Source organism: Diospyros lotus, chromosome 1 (genome assembly GCF_014633365.1).
Source record: "Diospyros lotus cultivar Yz01 chromosome 1, ASM1463336v1, whole genome shotgun sequence".
In the NCBI taxonomy this organism is placed as follows: Eukaryota; Viridiplantae; Streptophyta; class Magnoliopsida; order Ericales; family Ebenaceae; genus Diospyros; species Diospyros lotus.
The window spans coordinates 41,431,655-41,452,683 of NC_068338.1; the positions used below are offsets into that span (position 1 = coordinate 41,431,655).

A 21,029-nucleotide genomic window follows, 5' to 3' on the forward strand; every position below is an offset into this window, starting at 1 on the left:
AGCATCGATCGAGATTTGGGGCCGCCAAATCCAAGTGACTTGAACGGACCTCCAGCGGCGGCTGCAACGAAGGCTGCCGCCGGAAGTCTGTTCGAGTCGCCGATATGGTGGTTGTTGTCGTCATTGTCTTCTCCATGTGCGTCGCGGCCGCCGAGGATCCATTTGAGTCGTCGACGACTGTTATGGTGGCTATTATTGCCGTCATCTTCTCCATGTGGGTTACTATTGTCATCGTTGTCTTCTCCACGTGAGTCTTGCTATGGCTACCAATTTTGATTGGTTAAATTTTTCTACCTTTGTACGATGATGGTACGTGATAGTACGTAAGAGGGTATTTTAAAAAATATTAATTATAAAAAATAATTGAGTGTTATTGCAAGAAACAATTACAAAAAATTACTATAAAGAGCAAAACGCGTGACTGCATGTAGAATTTCAAAGAGGTTTTATATGGAACATTCATATGAAAGGATGTGGCCCATACCATAACTCATCATTTATTGAGTAGAAAATACCATCAAAATAAGCCCCATCTTCTTGTCAGTGGGGTGTGGTGGGGTCTAGAATTGTTTAGAAAAGTCGTGGCAGCAACCTGAGGCTCTGAGTATTGAGTGGTAATCCACCACAAGCATCGTAGTAGGTGGAAGAATTGAAAGCAGAAGAAGAAAATTGAAGGATGGGTCGTTGCTTTATAAGTTGGAGTGCGATTTTGTTCACCCCTTTTAACGGACACCCTCGATATTTTGAGGATAAAAAATAATAATCACTCTCAGTATTTTAAGGGTAAAAAATAACAAATTATTATTTTTTACCCTCAAAACACTGAGAGTGTCCATTAAAAGGGGTGAACAAAATTGCATTCTATAAGTTGCCATCGTCCACAAGGTGAGGAGCGAGAGGGGAAGGGGGCATCCTTGAAAGAAAAGCCTTTTTCTTCAGATGATAAAAAACTGCAAATTGAATTAATTGTTTCACTCTATTTGTACTCCACTTTATTTTTAGCATCGGCCCTCTTTCTTTTTCCATCACTCCCAAACACAACACGATCGTGGTAGGTTTTGACAGCGACTCAATGGATAACCAACCCAAAGCTTACCAAACATTGAAAAAGGAGTTCCACCAAAGTCATCAACTTATCAACAACGTGAAAAAGGACAAAAGCCAATAGGCCTAACTTGCACCTGCAAAACTAGGCCTTGCATTATGTTTCACACTGACATTATCATCCTCCACGTATGCAGATATATCAACACAATACAAAACAAGCAGACAAAAGTGTCGTCGATAGGTCATCTAGGAACCAAACGTCATGAACACCACCACCACCACCACCACCACCACCACCACCATTGTTTTATTAATGAAAGCAAAAATAGCTAGGCCATACATAGCCTATCATCCAGCGTGTGGTAATTTCTTGGAGAAAGCTCTGCTCTGGATTTGAAATTTGAAAGGCAGACAGCCACTGAGTTGGAACTGTTTTGGTTTGATTTTTCTTGTAAAGGGGATCAATCGTCAAGTTTGGTGTTCGCAACATCCACCACAAATCTGTACCTAACATCATTCTTCTCCAATCTCTCAAAAGCGGTGTTGATGTAGTCCATCTTCACCACTTCAATGGTTGAGCTCACACCCTTATCTTTGCAGAATTCCAGGACCTCTTGTGTCTCCTTCATGCTCCCTACGAAGCTCCCTGTTATTGTCTTCCTCCCTGTAACAAGTCAAAACTCTGTTATCATTGTCTGGGTAGTAGTTCAAACGTTCTATTCATTGGGGCCTAGTTAATCACCCGCCATGAGATTTAAGATGAAAGGAATACTAAAGCCTAACAAGAATATTATCACTCAGTCATTCAAAGTACAAGTTAAGTGATTGGATCATAATAAGTTGAGATTCGCACCAATAGATCTTGAGTTTAATTCCTTGCTCTGCGCAACGAGACAAAATCTTCATCTACGATTTTCTTACTCTATTGAAATCGAGAGCACGAGCAACGAGAGACCGCGCAAGAACGATGATTACAAAAAATACTAGTCACTCCCATGAATGCTAATATTTAAACATTTTTCCAAACTATTTTGGTTAATTTTTTGATCATATAATATTACCCAAAAATTATACAAAATCTCAAGCTACTACTAGACTTTTGATTCCCCACCCTGAAATGAGAAACATAAATCATTCACCCCCAAAAAATAAAAAAACAGAAAGAAAAACAGAAATTGTTAAAGAAATAAAATAGTGTTAATTATTTATTCTTCCTTTGAAGAAAAGATGCCAAAGCAATGGTGAAAAGAGTTTGTGGCTGTGGGTGCAGAATATGACATGAGTGCCCTTCAATTCAAGCGCATCATTTGATGATATCTTATTGCTAGTGAATAGTGATAATTATCTTCGTTTGATTTGATATATAAAAAGAAGAAAGCAATCAGAGGCAACACCATCTCCAACCCACAAAAGGCTTCACCCATCAACAAATTGAACATTATCCTAATGCCACTCCCAATCGAAATCCACTTATAACAGCATCATCACATATACTGCAGAAATGTTGGCTTTCGGCGGGTGCAATTATGCAAGACGTTTAAACAATCTATCATAACAATGTAAGGAGGGAGGAGTAACTCAACATCATTTATTTTTTATAATAGCAGGATAACAATATTAGCAAGATAACGTGTCACTTTTTGTTTTTTACACTAAAAAAAATGCACTATAATTGAATTCGATAAGAAACACTCAAATCAGGAAAAGTTGATTAGATAGAGTAATGTCATGGCTGTAGTTTTGTAATTAAGAATCATTTTTATGTTTTCCAAATTCTGTACAATTGTAGGGTGTACCATATTTGAATTTTTATCATTTTTAAAATGAATAAATCATTAAGATCATATTTGAAACACGGATCTGATATACAAGTGAGAGAGAGAGAGAGAGAGAGAGAGAGAGTTACCAAGCATGACCACAGGGGTGAGAAACTGGAGTGGAGTATTGATGACGCCCATCAAAATCAACTTTCCGTCAAGCTTCAACAAAGAGAGATAAGGCTCCAGTGGGTGGAACACCGGCACCGTGTCAATGATGTAATCGAGCGAGTCGGAGAGTTCTTGCATCCTAGCGGCGTCGGAGCTGACGAGGTACTGGTCGGCTCCGAGGTGGTCCAGGGCCTCCACTCTCTTCTTCTCCGACGAGCTGATGACAGTCACGTGATGCCCCATCGCCTTCGCTATCTTCACCCCCATGTGCCCAACCCCTCCCAGACCCAATATCCCTCCCCTCAGCCCACTCTCTGAAAAACCGAAGTGTTTCAAAGGGCTGTACACTGTCACCCCCGCGCAGAGTAGCGGCGCCGCCTGCTCCGGCTCCATCCCCGCTGGTATATGCACCACAAATCTAAAAATAAAAAAAAGGGAATAAATCAATAATTATTATAAGTGTTAAAACAGTTTATTTTCATGTTCTTAAAATAAAAACAGTTTTGAATTAAGATTTATTTATTATAATCACTAAAAGTGTTAAATAGAAAAATAATAAATTTCTATCCCAATCTTCTAACAACGCCCAACAAGTAGATGAAATATCAACATTAGCTGATTTAATTGGTAGTTTGATTGAATAAAACATCCAATGCATCCTAACATTGGTTTTAATAATTATTAATAAGTGTTAAATTAAGGTAATATCATATTGCATACTTTATCTAATTTAAGGGATATGTTACTATTTTGTAAGATAATGGTTAAATTTTTAAAATAATTTTATTAAACAATAATATTTATTATTAATTATAAAAATAGTTTTAAAATATAATAAAGATATACTATTTAAAAAAAAATTAAATTTATTGCACCTTAATACTCTGAGAGAATAAAAGAAATTGTAATTTTTTATGATTTTTTTTTTTTTTAAAAGAAGGGGTTTGGTAGGATTTACAGCTAATGCATGATGAATAATGGAGGCTATTGTTGGGGGGCGTTAGATTACTTTTGATCAACGACGATGGCGGGTGCAAATCCGCCTTGAGTGGGTTTGCCGTCAGTGTAGACGTCATTGTAGGACCATATCTTCTTGTTGCAATATTGCTCCTTATCAGATTCGCAGGGGCTGCAGTTTCTGCAGCATCCGACGATGCAGCCGACTCCCACGGTGTCCCCTAACTTGAACCTGCTCACACTGGATCCCACCTCCACCACTTGGCCAACAACCTCGTGCCTTTATGACATAAAAATTTGTTGATCACAAGATAAATACAAATAGCATTTTGAAAGAGAGAGCATAATTAAACAAACAATCAAAGTTAAAAAGTCACTGCTAATTATATATAAACAAAATTTTATATTATTAATAAAGTAGTAGTAATAATAATAATATTCATATTATTTTCACTTATTAAGTTTTAATAAGTGAAAATGAGTTTTGTGCTAATATTTTACAGCATCAACAATATTTGGTTAGAATTTAATACTAATATCATTAATTCCACTACCATTCTAGTGCTAGGGATACGTACCCAGGAACCATGGGGTAATTGGACATGCCAAGATCATTTTTGATCTGATGAAGATCGGAGTGACATATTCCACAGCATATCACCTTGATGTAAACATCTTCCGGTCCAGTGTTCCTGAAGTTCAAAAACATTGTTCACGACGGATGTTCAATAACCCTCTTCTCATCTTCCCGATCACTATCAGTACCAAAAATCTTCATAAACTAAGTACTATCAAGAACAGTATCGATGGTCATATTAGCTATGGCCTGGGGACCAGGGGATCGAGATAGAGAAGAGCAAGGGTTTTTTTTTTATTTATTTCTGATAATGAAATTACGTACCTGAGATCATAGGTGTAGGGAGAGAGGATCCCTGATGGGTCTTTCGCTGCAAATCCTGTAATTGTTCTTTCCGCTTGCAAACTGCCCATTTCTTCTTTCTTTTGATGATTAGCTTTCCCGAGAAGATAAATGCTTTTTCTTTCTTCAGAGAGGGAGACGGAGAAAATGGGGAAGTTGGTTTTGAGAGAGAGAGAGAGGACGGCTTCACGCGTATAAATGCAAGGGAGAAGTGGCGAGGCATACGATTACGGGGAAAGCAGGCGAGTTGGGGCAACTAAAAGCTGACATCTCAGCTTATGGTAGGTGGGTGGGGAAGGACGTGGTGGGTCGGCATCTTTTTCAATTTTCACTTGACCTGACCTTTTTTCTTGAATGAAATGAATTTTTAACATAAACTATACCAAAGTAATTTTAATTAAAAATATTATTATTATTATTATTAATATATTACTATTTTATGTAACACTTGTCTAATAGTACCATTTGAATATCATTAGACTACCTGCACAATTACACAAACTGGTTTAAAGGACAAGCAAAACGTCAAATGGCTAAACTCAAGGGTAAGGGTTGAGGTTGAGGGGACGTTTCATTTAGAAGAAAAGAAAATTACATGGGAAGCTCACTATTTACGTTAATCTCTCTACATTTTAGTCGTTCTCTTTCATTTCATATTCTTCTTTTTGGTTTTTATTTGGAAAGCTTAAAACATTTATGGATGCTTCAAAGTGGAGCAGGAGACCGACCAACTCTTCCAACATATTACTCATCTTTTGAGTTGCCCTGCACTCTCACTCACTACTCCTCAACGAAACCAATAGCACCCGCCCAAATTCTCAGCGAGCGTTAGGCTTAATAATTGAAGGTAAAACGTCTCCACTTTTAACTCGCCATGCTTGGAATGTTGGTTGAAGTGTGTTTTTAATTAATGTCAAATACAATAAACAGGGTCTTTACAAAATTTATAAAATTCTTCTCCAACTTAACTCGAGTGTTTTGGGTGGTGAGTTTAAATATATATTTTATTAAAAAAAATTTAATTCAAACTTAACTAACTGTCGAAACAATTATATATAATAATACGATTAAACTTATCTCAATTTAATCGCAAAGGAGGAAAAAAGACTTGGACATGTCAGCGTCAGCGTAGTGTCATTGTATATATATATATAGGCAGGGAGTTCGAAATTACGGGGCACTTGACGTCGGTTGAAGGAATTGATTTGATAGAAATGGGGCAGGCCAGGCCAGGCCAGGCCTGGGCTGGGCGGGGCGTAGGAGTAGGGGGAACGGCGTCACGCTACTGTCACGTCTGCATCACCCGCTAACCAATTGGATTGCTGCACCCCTCTCATTTCATTTCTTATGCTTCAACTCTACACTCTACTCGAACAAGCAACCGAGCCAACATGACATCCACCTACCTTATTCTCGTGTCTTGGGTATATATATATATATATATATTTTGATTTTTCATTTATTGGTAAAATCTTCTTTCCTAAAATTTTACATAACATTCATGTTTCTTTGAGAAAGTAATGATTGGTATATTTCAAATTTCATACCATACAAGAACGTAATAAATATTATTTTTTCTTTAACAAAATAATAGTTAGTTTGTTTTAAATTTTATACCACACGAGAGAAGAAAGAAGACATCGTTTCCTTCTTTTTTTTTTTGGCATATATTTTAAATTTCATGTTATATGAAAAATATTTCTTTTTCTTTCTTTTTTTTTTTGGCAAAGTAACAGCTAGTACATTTCAAATTTCATGCCATACGAGACATATTCATTTTTCTTTGGCAATTCAAATTTTATTTCTTTTTCTATGCTAATTCAAATTCATATTATATGAGAAATATTCCTTTTTTTTTTTGTAAAGATAATAATTAATACATATATTTCAAATTTCATGCCATATAAGAAATATTCCTTTTTCTTTGACAATTCAAATTTCATGCCATATGAGAAATATTCATTTTTTTCTTTGTAAAAATAACAGCTAATACATATACTTCAAATTTTAGGCCATTTTTGAAACATTTCAATTAATACATATATTTCAAATTTCATGCCACATAAGAAACATTCCTTTTTATTTGGCCATTCAAATTTCATTCCTCTTTTTTTTTTTGGTAATTCAAATTTCATGGCATATGAGAAATATTACTTTTTCTTTGTAAAGGTAACAGTTGATTCATATATTTCAAATTTTATGTCATATTAGAAACATTCCTATTAATACATATATTTTAAATTTTATGCCATATCAGAGAATGATTAGAATAAAATTAAAATTTCTAAGAAATATAATTATGCGAGCATTTAATGCTATGTAACATCTATTTTATTTTAAATATTTAATCGAGTAAGACGTGACTTTTTACTCAAACTACAAATTTTACTTAGTTGACTAATAATTTAGATGCAGAGATTCACTCTTCATTTATTAATTTTATTATACCATATAATGCAGTTAAGTGTATATATTATTCGATTAAAATATCTTTTTAATCTATTAACTATTTTTGTATAGAGATTTAATATTTTTGTTTCATATTTTTTACTCAAGTAAGACTTTTAAATTACTCAACTAAAGAATGGGTTACTCAATTAACACTTATCTTTTAGTTGATTAATGACACAAATATAAAAAATTTTCATTTTAATTATATATTTTGCTCGACTAAGTTTATATAATACTCAATTGACATGTTCTTCTTAGCCGATTAATGATGCAAGTTCAGACTTGTCAATTTGTTTTAATTTTATTACTCGACTAATGAATATAATTAATCGACTATTATAATACTTATTCGATTATCATTCTAATTTACTCTATTAAGACTTTCCAACATAATACTCCAATAAAATAAACACATAATCAGTTAATTTTTTTAATCATTATGTGTTACTCGATTGCAGGTATTTAGTTACTTGATTGAATCTTATCAAATACTTCATTAAAGTTTTGTGTTTAATTTTTATCATCAAAACATAACTCAACATTGTTGAGAGTGGAGTAGCGATCAGGACCAATGGAGAGAGTTGTGTTGACAGCAACGCAAACAATGAAGTTAGAAGAGCAGCGACTGAAGGATCTTAAAGCCAAGAATTATCTCTTCCAAGCAATTGATTACTCAATCTTGGAAATCATTCTTAGCAAGGGATACCTCCAAGGATATATGGGACTCCTTGAAGAAAAAGTATCAACGATTAATTAGCAAGGGCAAAGTGGCAGCAGCTTTAATTTAGACACTTCATTTGTAATTCGAAACATTGAGGATGCAATCGGGAAAGTCAAGTCACAAATTACTTTTCACGAGGTAGTTGTTAACAAAATGCAGATTCTTGGTGACAAGATGGCGGACATCACCATTATTGAGAAGATTTTTTCGATCCATGACACCAAAATTTAATTTTATTGTCTGCTCTATATATAGAAAAAGCCAATGATATCGAGGGGCTTTCAATTGATGAATTGTAGAGTTCACGAACAGAAGTTCAATCTGCAAGAGATGGAGGAGCAAGCGTACGTTAAAGGCTTCAAATGGCAACTACTCTTCTACATCAAATAGAGCACATAGAGGTCGAGGATAGAGGAGGCAGAGGAAACTCAGGCTGCAAAGCCCATCAAGAGAACTAATCTAAGTACTCAACCACTCATAGACCAAAAGACAAGTCTAAAGTTGAGTGCCATCGTTGCCACAGGTATGGTCATTACAATTCTGAATGTCCAACTTATCTATCCAAGAACAATGGCAAAAATTTAAATTTTACAAAAAATGAGGAAGAAATATCCCTGTTAATGGCTTGCTATTTCGGAGAAGAAGCCAACAAGAACTTGTGGTATCTAGACACTCGTTGTACCAATCATATGTGTAGTGATAGGTTAGTTTTCTTCACTCTAGACGATCCATTCCTAGATAATGTGAAGTTTGGAGACAATTCGAAAGTCTTGGTCATAGGAAAATGACAAAGTAACCATTCAAACCAAAGGCAATGTTACTCAAATAACAGATTTTTCCCTCTCTATCTCAATAACATTCATTGGTTACGTCTCTTAGCAAAATTGATCGATGTGGCTTGGCTATGGCTTTTTCGCTATGGTCATCTGAATTTTGGTGGTCTAAGAATGCTTCACTAGAAGAACATGGTAGCTGATCTTCTAAGTTTTACAAGTCCCTCAAATGTTTGAGAAGAATGCATTGTTAACAAGCAATATCGAGATAGGGGAAAAACACAGATAACAAGGAAGTTGTTGGAGATTGTACACTCTCGACATTTGTGGACCAATTATAATCATGTCTCCAATAGATGTAAAGAATATATTATTACTTTCTTTGACAATTTTAGTTGGAAAACCTAGGTGTACTTCTTACAGGAAAAGTCCGAACCTTTAATAGTTTTCAAAAGCTATAAAGCAATGGTTGAGAAAGAAATAGGAAGTCCAATATAAGTATGTACAGATCATGGAGGGGAATGTAACTCGCTTGAATTTGAAATTTTTTGCGAAAAGCATGGTATCTCAAATGACAATTGACATCAACCTATTGAAAGGAAGCAACGAATATTGCACCTTCTAACGTTTAGTAGTAGATAGTAGATGCAAGGATACCAAATCAATTTTTAATTTTTTTTAAAAACAAAATAAATAAAATGTGAAAACGGATCATTTCTTGTATAATATAATGATAGCAGCTATATACATATAAAAACATAATCACATAATATGAAAATGCAATAAATTATAACTTTTACGTCAGGTTTAAAGATTATGCCGGTTGCTTCTATTATGCGTCTAACCCGAACAATTCGGTCTCCCAATCGAGCTTCCTGCGATCTTATCACGTACTGACTTACCAACTTGCTTCCCGAACCAGTTTTGATTTCTATCCTTGACTGATCAAGCCATTCTCACAAGCATAGAGGATCAAATTAATCCACCCGTAGGCCGCCCTGGAACCCTTTATTAAACCCGTGTTAAGACCATCTCAATGAAGATGAATCGGAGCTGGGGCTGATCTTCCAAAGGGATACCGGCTTATCACAAAAGGGGCGGTGACTATAAATTCACACTGGTAACTCCTGCTGAACAGCTGTCGAAAGCTCGCTGAAAACCACTGTCGCTGACACCGCTGGCAACTTTTGCTGTCATAGATGCTGGAATTGCTAGAGAATGAATCACGACCACGCTGCCTATCACAGCACACTGCTGGCCACCGACAACTCTTACCGTGCCGGAGATGCTGTTTTTCGGCTGCCCGCGTTGGTCTCTTGCAACGGCCACGACGAACTCCTTCGAAGAATCTGCATGTTGCTGTTTGTTCTTCCTACTATTAATTTCCCAGTATGCTTCCGCCCATCTCATGGACTTTCCGTCGAAAAGCTTCTCGCGGAAGCTGATCTGTTCATTTCACAAATGGACACTGGCACTGATTGCAAGTACTCCTTGCAATTTCTTCCTTCTCAAAATGCTGCACCATCCAACATCTCCTTCTCTCTCTCTCTCTCTCTCTCTATATATATATATATATATATGAGTGTGGCCGAGAGAGAAGGAAGAGAATACGGACAGAACGAGATGAAGAAGACAAGACGGGAATCGGAAGCTTACCCACGCAGAGGGAGAGGGGGGCCTTCGGTTGCCACCTATGTTGCACGGAAACAATTCACGAGAGTTGTTTTTTTTTTTTTTTTTGAAATGTTTTTCATTTTCTTTCAGACTTTATTTATGTTTATTTTTTTTAAAAAATATCTATTTTTACATTTTTATTTTTGTGCAACATAGATGGTCTTTTTCTGATTTTATTATTATTAATAATAATATTATATAAATATAAAATAATATTATTTATTTAAACTGAATGACTTTTTCATGATTCAATAAAAAAGTGTTCATTAAATTTCTTAAACAATAAAAAAATACCACCTAAACTAAAAATTCATGTTCCTTAGACGAATAAATGTAGTCATCATATATATCACGGCAGTGAAGGGGGGAGAACTTTCTCTCCCTTTTGAATTTTCTCTTGCAGGCGCATCATTCAATTGCCCATTTCAATTGCGGTTTGACTTTTCAAATTTACTTTCCACGTAAGCAATTACTCTTTTTTGATTTATTAATTAATTTTTTATAATACATGTATAATAATTATACTTATAAATATTATATGAAAATTAATTATACACTAAGAACAATTCTTATATTTAATATTTTGCTAAAATCTCATTAACTCTAAATAATATTTTTATCAACTATTAACTCTTAATTGTAGAAGTATAGTCTATCAAATCAGATTCACTAGTTCAACGCATTACATATTTAGAGAGTGATCTTTTAGGTTCATAACCATGTAACAATCAAGATACATCAATTTTTTGACGTTGATTGAACATTTGGATCTACTAAAAAGATATCTCCAAAACATGATAAAAGATCCTAATTATTCTTTACTCAGGACTCAAGATGATCTTAATCGCAATGAAGTCAGAACTTCTTATAAACTTATTTAGGCTCTTGATTATCATAATATTTTTCTCTAATTCCCTTCTATTTAGAAATAAAATAAAATAAATATTTTATATTAGATTTCTCATAAATTACCTCTTAATTCAACCACAATAATCCTTTTTAATTGTCCCAATTAAGCTCTCAACTCCACAAGCTGTCAATTAATCACTAAGGAATCATTTCAATCACAAGAATTGTAAGCACCCCATCGCCGCCCGGATATCCCTAACCATCCGAATTACTCGAACGAGAGAGCTTACGGAGGCAAAAAAGAATGGTACACGAGACCAAAATCACCCTAGCATGCATACACAAAAATAAAGACAACGGAAGCGAAGCTAAACACATGCATGCGTTACGGGTACCCCGCTAGCACAACGGTCACATGATAAATAAATAAATATAGACTCCTGTGCCGACATACACGAGACTCGAGAAAAGACCTGGCACAGTACAAAATAATAGAGTAAACCCTACTTAGACATCAGAGTTGATAAGGATTGACGGGACTGCCTGTACACCATACTGACTCTGCCGTTAAAAACTGACTTTCTTGCCCATGACCCACGCTATCACTGCTTGGAATGATGAAAACATAAAGTGAGTCGAGAGACTCAGTAAGCATAAGAGAAGAAAGGCTGAAGATTGCACAAAACCAGAAAACTCTCCCCAGAATAAACTCCCAGGTACATACAAGCCATGAAACGCTACAACACAATACCATAACAAAATAAAAGCACATACCGGTTCTTGAGGCCCACATAAGACACACGGTACCCAAGTGCCATACCAACCTGCCGCTGCCCTGAAAGGCAACATGTATCTCCAACAAACCTGTGCGCGCTGTCTCGGTTCAGTACTCCCGTCACCCGTCCATGTCGGTACTCCCGACACCCGAGCCATAGGCTCTCTCGGAACGGTACTCTTGTCCGAGAACTAAATACTATCAGTAACCATGCAATGCACATAACAATGCAATGGTGTAGTGAGCATCAACGTGATACATGGCGCCCATACATCCAGGCATTAAGCCATGCTCCGCCCACATAGTAAACCGCACGTGATGCATATGCCTGTGCTGGATGCAACCTGACCAAGCTAGCATGTCCGTGTCCAAGCATACTCAATAAATGAATATCCCAACATGCAACCCGTACCCATGTGCATATCAAATCATGAACAGTAATATAATGAATCTAAGCGTGCAGTAAATCACATATTGGTAGAGCTAGTCAGCAGTGCCCGGCACTAGTCAACGGCTAGTGACTAGGAGTATCCACCTGACGGTCCACATTAGGGCCGTACAATAGTCTACTCCAACGTCACCAACAACCGACCCCTGCCGTACTGCTCGATAGCTCTAACCGAACCATAAATAAATCCGAAAAAAACTGTAAATAAACCCGATAAAATCATAAATAAACCCGCACGTCTAGAAACCTAATTCCCAGGCTGGTTCAACATCATTCCCAAAAGGAGTGGGGGCGGTACAAACCCCCATAGGTTCACAACAAATAAAATTCTAGAAGTCTCGAATTTAATTTAAATTGAAATAAATGAATAATAATTCAACAAATAAGGTTAGGTGCCGAATTAAAGTAGGAGAGGTGATAAAATACATGAAATCACGGGGTCTTTCATGAAAATTAAAGATAATGAGGCGAGGGTTAGGAGCTTGCCTTTACACAGCCGTTTCCTGCCTTTCTTGCACTCCCGCTGCGAAGTAAAACGTTTAATAGCGATTAATAAATCTATGGCTTGTATTAATTAAATCTAATCGTGTAATATAAATAATTTAACCGTCAAAAATCTTACGTAAGCACACCGTAAATAAAATCCCAATAAATCACATATTTATTTTAAATTAAATCGCGCTAATAAAATCCTCATTTTATATATATAATTAATACGCGATACCGAAACGAGTTAAGGGAAGACAAGGGGTTCACAAAATGAAAAAAAATCGCAAGGGTAGAAGAGAGCTTGCCTCGTTTAAGTTGATTGCAACGTTTCCCCACTTAAATACACCAAATTAATACACGCTGTAAATAGATTAAACTCTCAAAATTAACAAAATATAATTCAAAATAAAATTTTAACGATATAGAATGTTTAATAAATATTTATTTACTTACCTAACTAATTAAACCTCTTTTAAGCTTGCATTTTCTCCCAAATTTTGCCATTTTCATCACTGCGTGTGCCTCTTTCTTCTCCATTTTCTCCCCTGATTTCTGCTCGCAAAATGGCCGAAATCGGCCTTAAAAATGAAGCTCAGCGGGGGGCCAGCGTGCGCCACGTGGCGCGCCAGCAGCCACGCGTGGCTGCCACCGCCTTGCCCCAAAACGACGTCGTTTTGGGGCTAGGCTGCTGATTAAAACCAGCATTTCTCCCCCAAACGCACGCCTGCTCCGCCTCGATCCCGCGACCTGCCGCAAGCCCCCCCCCCCCGCGCGAGACAGCCTGCGCCAGCCGCATCTTCACCGTTAATACGCCTCTAATTAGTTTTAAACCTATCCTCAACTTTCTTTTCAAAAATTGCAAAATCACCCCAAAACTTTCAGAAACTCACAGTTACACCCACATCCAATTTTTCTCCTATTTCACTTTCACCCCATAATTTTCAAAAATCACTAAATTAATTTATTTTATTATTTTCCTAAATAATCCCCAATGAATAATTATTTTCTTTAAACACTAAACACTCAATAATCACCAAAATACAAATTAAATCATTATTTCCTTATTTTCATAAATACTTCCCAGTAATTTAATTAAATACCCAAATAAATTAATATTTTCTTTTAACTCACAAATATTCAATAATGTCTTCAAACACCGATTTGAATAATTATTATTTATTTTCAAATTTCGAGATATTACAAGAATAAATTTTTCTTCAAAATATTGAGATGTTACACCACCGGACCCAAGACAATTTAGACAATTTATAAGAAAATATTTTATAGTTTAAAATTAATATTAGAAATTCTTATGTTTTATAAATTTTTTTATTCAGACACCTTTTAACATGTGTCTAGATGAGATGTCTGGAAAAAAAATTAAGCAACGTAGACCTCAAAAAATTTGAAATTACAAGAACTTAAAAATGTTTTGAATGACATGTTCAAGTAAAAAATGTAATATATAAAAATATTTTTAAATCACAAAAATTTTCTCATAAATAACCTAAATTATAGGAGAACGCAACTTACCCTTTTATTTTCATTTAGATATAAAATTCTCAATCTCACCAGGACTTTCCATTTCTACGTCCCCCAGCGTCGCAGAATTCTTCATGGTCGCCAGAAAAGATCTGTCATGAAAGCCCTCTGTCTTTCTACGTCCTGAGGTTTTTGCCAAAATGAAAGGAAGAAAAAGAAAAAAAAGAGAGACGGTAAGAGATTGAAGAGTTCTAGCCATATTGATTGGGTAGTGTATCAAGTGATGGATGATGATATGTTATGTGCTTTAATTTTATAGTGAGATTACTGTTATGGAAGGGGATGGCACCACGGGCGGAGCCACTGTAGGCCCAATGCAAGCCTTGGCCCGCCATTAATTTTGGCTGCACACGGGTTCGGTATAAATTTTAGAAACCTTCAGTCCCTTTCTCGTTCAAGCATCCGTTGCCCACCCCCTACCCTTCTCCCTCTCGTGCTTTACTCGTTGTTGGTTGCAGGCTACTTATCTCTCACTCTCACTCGGTGTGGCCTTCGCTAGACAACTTGGATATTCGCTAAGGACCTAAGGTTCCTGACTCACTTGCTTCGCTCACCCTCCTTGCTCAGTCGTGAGCTCTATGCCTCTCTCTGGCTCTATCGCTCGCTGACGCAGCCTCGTTATCGTCTTCGCCGGCTCACCCCATCGCTGGCCGCTGGTCGCCGGCTCTCCCCTCGATCTCTCGTTTACTGCCTCTCTCAACTCTCTCGCTTCGTCGCTCGCCAGCCACAGGGTGGTGTTGCGGAGGCATCAAGTGAGTTTGGCTCCTCAGAAAAGGGGAAAGAAAAAGTCGTGGGGAGAAAACAAAATTGCTGCCACTACATGGTTCTATTATATTTTTCTTTTTCGATTTGTTAGTTTGCTTTTTTTTTTCTTTTTTTAATATTCACTATTAACTATTCATGATTTAAAAGAATATAAATTGTAGGGTTAATAGAAGCAATTTTTTTTTGTGTTTTTATAATATTTTAATTTTAATAATTGTATCCTGATTGACTCAATTGAATGTAATTTTATTTAGCACCCAAAGTCAAGACCGCATGCATCATTACTGTCGTATCATGGCACTCGTTATTAAAAAAATATTTAAATGAGCCCTACATGTAGGGTCCATTCAAATATTTTTTAATAATGGATAGTGTGTCACTATATGTATACATATATGTAGGGTCCATTCAAATATTTTTTTAATAATGGGTAGTGTGTCACGTTGATGCATGTATTTTAAATTAATTTTGAATGATCGATAAAATTGCACGAATTTATTAAAATATAATTGTCAAAATTAAAATATTTTATATAAATTATAAAAAAATTAAATTTTTACTACCATTAGTAGTAAATTATAACAGTTGAGAATGCCGTTGGTCTTATAGTATGATTATTGTGAAGGATTTTAGAACAAATGATTTGACGTAGTCAGACAAATTTTCATATATGTTTATGTAAGTATTTATTCTATATATGTGTTTTTTTATTTTAATATCGGGTAACATTATAGAAACAATTCTTTTATGTTTGATTTATTACGTATTAAATGGTATCCATTTGATGCCTAACAAGTGATACTATTATAAAATTTGAGCCCAAAAAAATATTAAAATAATGTAACGTTCGATCATATATATATTTTATAACTGTAAAATAGAATAGAAAGTCTTTCTTCATTAAAAATAAATAAAGATTCTATTTTTAATTTAATAAATCTTATTCAATAAGAAATTAAAATTAAAAAAATATTTTTTACAATTAAATATTGGTTTTTCCTAGACTTCTTTGCGGAACGCGCGAGGAAAAAAGCAAATTGCATTGCTTTTTTTATTTTTTTTATAAATAAACTCCTAAAAAAAGTCCAATAACGACAAGTTAATTTGATTTTATTTAGAGAAATAAAGTGGGTATGGCTTAACTTTCAATTCATGGTGCGGCCTACCATGTTCTTACATTTGGATTTTAGGAGAAAAGCGATGAAGATGGTACAGTACTGTACAGATGACCGGGTAGTGTGAACAGATTGAGGTTGTGGTTCGAAGGCTGCAGGTTTCCTTCATTATATGTATAGAGATCCCCCAACTCTATCTTGGCCATTCAGCTCTCTCTTAATTTCTTCTGTCTGGATCCCCATGGCAGCCATGGAGGCTGAGAAAGAAGAGATTCACGTACTAATGGTATCGTTCTCAGCTCAAGGCCATATCAATCCCTTGCTCCAACTGGGCAAGCGCCTCATTTCCAAGGGCCTCCATGTCACCCTAGCTACCACCGAACTCGTCCGCCACCGCATGCTCCAATCCTCGTCCTCCGCCATCTCCGCCGGCGCCGGGATCCAGCTGGCCTTCTTCTCCGACGGCTTCAGCCTCGATTACGATCGCGGCAGCAATATCGACCACTTCATGGACACCTTCGGCGCCGCCGGACCCGTCAACCTCTCCGCCTTAATCGCCGGCCGAAAATTCTCATGCATCATCTGCAACCCCTTTGTCCCCTGGGTCGCAGACGTCGCCGCCGAGCATGGAATTCCTTGCGCCATGCTCTGGATTCAACCCGCCATGCTTTTCGCCATATACTACCGATTCTACAACAACCTCAATCCATTTCCCACGTCGGAAAATCATAGCATGACCGTGGAATTACCAGGAATCCCAGTTCTAAAAACCGAGGACCTTCCCTCTTTTGTTCTTCCTTCGAATCCTTTCGGCAGCTTCCAGAAGTTACTAGCCGGATTGTTCCAAAACATGAACAAGATGAAGTGGGTTTTATGCAACTCATTCTATGAGCTCGAGAAAGATGCCGTTGATTCGATGTCCGAAATCAATCCAATCCGACCGATTGGCCCTTTGGTGCCGCCGGCTATTCTTGGAGAAGACCAGGACAACGATGTCGGAATCGAAATGTGGAAATCTGAAGACCGATGCATCGAGTGGCTGAACCGGCAGCCGCCTTCTTCAGTTATCTACATCTCGTTTGGAAGCCTCTTCGTGTTATCGGAGAAGCAAATGGGAAGCATTGCAACGGCTCTGAAAAACATTAAAAGGCCGTTTCTTTGGGTGGTGAAGCCGCCGGATGGCCCAAAAAAGTCTGGAGATCACGGACAGCCGCCTCTGGGTTTTTCAGAAGAGACCAAAGGCCAAGGCCTAATTGTGGCATGGAGTCCCCAAACAAAGGTTCTGCTTCACCCTTCAATCGGGTGTTTTCTGAGCCACTGTGGGTGGAATTCGACGCTGGAGGCGTTCGCCAACGGCGTGCCGGTGATTGCTTTCCCGCAGTGGACGGACCAGCCGACCAACGCCAAGCTCATCGCCGATGTTTTGCGGGTCGGTGTGAGGCTCCGGCCTAACCAAGAAGACGGTTTGGTGAGCCACAAAGAAGTAGAAAGATGTATTGAAGAAGTTATGTCGGGGCCTGGTTCGGAGGAGTTCAAGAAGAACGCGGCGGAGCTGAAAGTAGCCGCTCGAGAAGCTGTGGCCAACGGCGGCTCGTCCGACCGGAATATTCAGCTGTTTGTGGATGAGATTATTGCAAATTGTGTAGTCGAGCGTTAACATGAATATGGATGTTGGCTTTGCACGTACCATCATGATCACAGAGAGAAGCAGTTTCTATAATGTTGTCACTCTTATATTGCACTCATAATATATAAAAGGCCCAATAGACTAGTATATCATAAATTTAGGGTCAATTTTTAATTTTATTCAATTTTAATCTTTACTTTAATTTGATCATCGAACTTTTACTTTTATTTCAATTTTATCAATGATTCAGTAAACGTGCATCTTACCTTACGTGGCGACTGATGTGGTGTGCTAATGTGTCTAATAATGGACAAGTCAGCAAAACGACGCCATTTAACCAGCCACGGCCATAGTTGTTGCCAATTGTCGCATACGTCGCCGCTATTCGTGTTGCGAGCGAGCGTGGGTCAGCGTTGCTAACTGAGGCTTGAAATCGACCATGCCCGTGGGTTTTGTTGTCTTCTCCATCGTGGGTCATTGTCATGGTTTTCGTGACCGACTGGCGATGGGACTTGCACATTGTAAACGAGGTTGCCTTCTTCTCGTGGGTTCATGATGTGCTCAAAATACAAAAAAAATATTAGCATCCCTTGTTGGATAAGAAAGTTCACCATAAATAAGAAAATACTAGTTTTGATTCGCCACACTCTAAGATAGAAGAAAGAAGAGTGATAAGAATTAAGTAAATTCACCACTAAACAAATGAATTGTTTAGATAAGAATTAGAATAAAAATGCTTTTGCACTTTCTTCATAAAAATATTCATCCAAAATATTACAAGATCACACCTATAAATACTAGTTTCAAAGACAAATCTAATAATTAAAGACAGACAATATCATTGCCTTTTTTGACAAAAGAGGGCTAATGATGATAAAAGATAAACCAAAAGTATAAAGTAAAACATTATCATGTCACTTTTGACAAAGAGAATCATGATTGGCTCTCTTGACAAAATGGGGTTAATGATGATAAAAGATAAATCAAAAGTATAAAGAAAAATATCATCATGCCACTTTTGACAAATGAAGTCATGATAAAACACAATGATACATAAAGACAAAACACTCTCAAACATAAAGGACAAATGAAGGGTGACATCATCCATGACATCAGTTATGAGACTTGGGTTTGGTGGAAAGACCGGCCAGCCAAATGGGCTGATTGCTTGGGTTTGATCATGGAGTGCCTAGGTTGCATTTTGGTCAGAAGCTTCCAAGCAAATAAGCAATATGATTAATTTGGGTTTTAACTTATTTACTTTGAATTCTAATTCTTCCAAATGAGTTGGAGTCTTCCCAATAAATAACTTAAGCTCCGTTTGAAATTTTTTAACCCTTGAACGAGTAATTGGCCCAAGACTTGTATGCTCTTGGACAATCCTTACCTTTGTTTCTTTACTATTCACATAAGTTCGCCATGGAGATGATGAAAACCGAACGAAATCGATGAAGATGGTGTCATCAGCGAACATGGGGTGAGGTGAAAGTCGTGAATCTAGCCATGGCAGTGGGTGACGTTCCAGTGATTGTGGCCATTGGGTCATCGTGACCATGACCGTCGCATTGTTGGCCATAGTGTTGTCCTCGATCTCAACCGGTTGAATTGTTTGACCTCTGATCTTCTCCCCTCCTTCTTCTTGTTCAGATCGATAGCCTCTATGGCCGCCGTTAATAGGAGCAAGCCAGTAACTCTAGCCGCCAGCAATGATATTGGTGAGGAAGATGGAGTGGCCAGCAGTGATTAGATAAAAAAAGAGGTAGAAGGAGGCGGTCGATGACGATGAGGAGGAAAACAGTGGCAGCAACGTATGGATGAAGCAAATCCTAGCTGATTTTAGGAAAGAAGGTGGGTCAACCCATTAAGTTGTTGGGTTGATCCATTGGGTCAGATCTGAACATGTTTGATCCAATCCATTTTTAGATCCATAAACGAATCTAGATCCACAAATCCATGATATGACTTAATGATGATGTGTCCAGGACACGTCAGCAAGCCACATGAGCTATCATGTAAGTTAAGAGAGACGCTTGTTGGATTGAGAATAAAATTAAAATAAAAGTGAAAGTTCGATGATCAAATTAAAATAAAGGTTAAAACTAAATAAAATTAAAAATTAACCATAAGTTCAAGATATATTTGTCTATTCGACGTATATAAAAAACCCTTAAACATACAAAGACGCACTGCTTCATTATTCTATAATTTAACACCCGCATGCATATATTGCCTACTTCTTATACTTGGCCTTGTAGTCGCTCCACAGCTGATCAACGGTCTTCCCAAGCAGCTCAACAAAGTAGTTGGCACTGTACCCGCTCTTCATCTTCTTGTTAAGTTCCGCCACAAACCCGCTTCTCAAGCCATCGCAGTAAGCCAGAAACTGGGCTGTAATGTCGTAGCCCTGGTCCCATCTCTCTCCCTGCCCGGGTTTCACCCAATGGCTCGGCGCATACCCAGCCTTCAGTCTCACAAAATCTGCTATTCCTTCCACCAACCCTCCCGGTGCCTGCCCCTTCCCGTCCCACTGCCAAATGTGAGTCATCTCGTGGTACAAAACTCCTGTCACCTCCCTCTTCACGTTGCCGGAGTAACCTCCAATGTACTTGGCGCTGAGGTGAATTTCATTGTTGACGGAATAGGCGACACCGTCCATGTCATCGACGAACAGGGTCACGCGCTGCGGCAGTGGGCTCTTCCTCTCGGCCGGAGAGCTCTGCTGGAAGATCCTCCATATGAAGCTTGTGGCGGACGCCAGCGTTTGCTTGCTGTACTCGGCGCCAATTTCGGTTGTGAAGCGGACACCGCCAGGAGATGTTGCGGCCTTGTTGTTGACAACGTATGTCACGGCATCCGTCTGCTGTGTGGCTGCTAGGATCAATAGATAAGAGAGAAAGAAGAACAAGTTAGCCATGGCTTCTATGTATGTGTCTTGTTTTTGGACAAGAA

At 37.6% G+C, this 21,029-nt stretch overlaps 3 protein-coding genes across 3 annotated transcripts; 1 reads left to right on the top strand and 2 right to left on the bottom strand.

Annotated features, from left to right (window-relative positions):
* Positions 1–1,116: 1,116 nt before the first annotated feature.
* Positions 1,117–5,059, bottom strand: LOC127813899 (cinnamyl alcohol dehydrogenase 1-like). The gene is made up of 5 exons (XM_052355022.1): positions 4,834–5,059; positions 4,511–4,624; positions 3,985–4,212; positions 2,954–3,393; positions 1,117–1,711 (listed from the first exon to the last, which is right to left on the bottom strand). The coding sequence occupies exons 1-5, from the start codon at positions 4,920–4,922 to the stop codon at positions 1,509–1,511; spliced, it is 1,074 nt and encodes a 357-aa protein (XP_052210982.1). The 5' UTR covers positions 4,923–5,059; the 3' UTR covers positions 1,117–1,508.
* Positions 5,060–16,539: 11,480 nt separating this feature from the next.
* LOC127795005 (UDP-glycosyltransferase 84B2-like) lies at positions 16,540–18,307 on the top strand. Its single transcript, XM_052326398.1, has one exon. It carries the CDS (start codon positions 16,626–16,628, stop codon positions 18,108–18,110), a length of 1,485 nt encoding a protein of 494 aa, XP_052182358.1. The 5' UTR covers positions 16,540–16,625; the 3' UTR covers positions 18,111–18,307.
* A 1,898-nt stretch (positions 18,308–20,205) lies between these two features.
* On the bottom strand, positions 20,206–21,029 carry LOC127811049 (uncharacterized). Its single transcript, XM_052350767.1, has one exon. The coding sequence runs from the start codon at positions 20,992–20,994 to the stop codon at positions 20,311–20,313; it is 684 nt and encodes a 227-aa protein (XP_052206727.1). The 5' UTR covers positions 20,995–21,029; the 3' UTR covers positions 20,206–20,310.

Excerpts from the sequence above, each read along its gene's own strand:
- LOC127813899 (XM_052355022.1), bottom strand. The coding sequence starts at position 4,922 with ATGGGCAGTTTGCAAGCGGAAAGAACAATTACAGGATTTGCAGCGAAA. Across the intron at positions 4,213-4,510 it reads AATTACCCCATGGTTCCTGG|GCACGAGGTTGTTGGCCAAG; the intron begins GTACGTATCCCT and ends TATGTCATAAAG. Across the intron at positions 1,712-2,953 it reads CACCCCTGTGGTCATGCTTG|GGAGGAAGACAATAACAGGG; the intron begins GTAACTCTCTCT and ends GACTTGTTACAG.
- LOC127795005 (XM_052326398.1), top strand. The coding sequence starts at position 16,626 with ATGTATAGAGATCCCCCAACTCTATCTTGGCCATTCAGCTCTCTCTTA.
- LOC127811049 (XM_052350767.1), bottom strand. The coding sequence starts at position 20,994 with ATGGCTAACTTGTTCTTCTTTCTCTCTTATCTATTGATCCTAGCAGCC.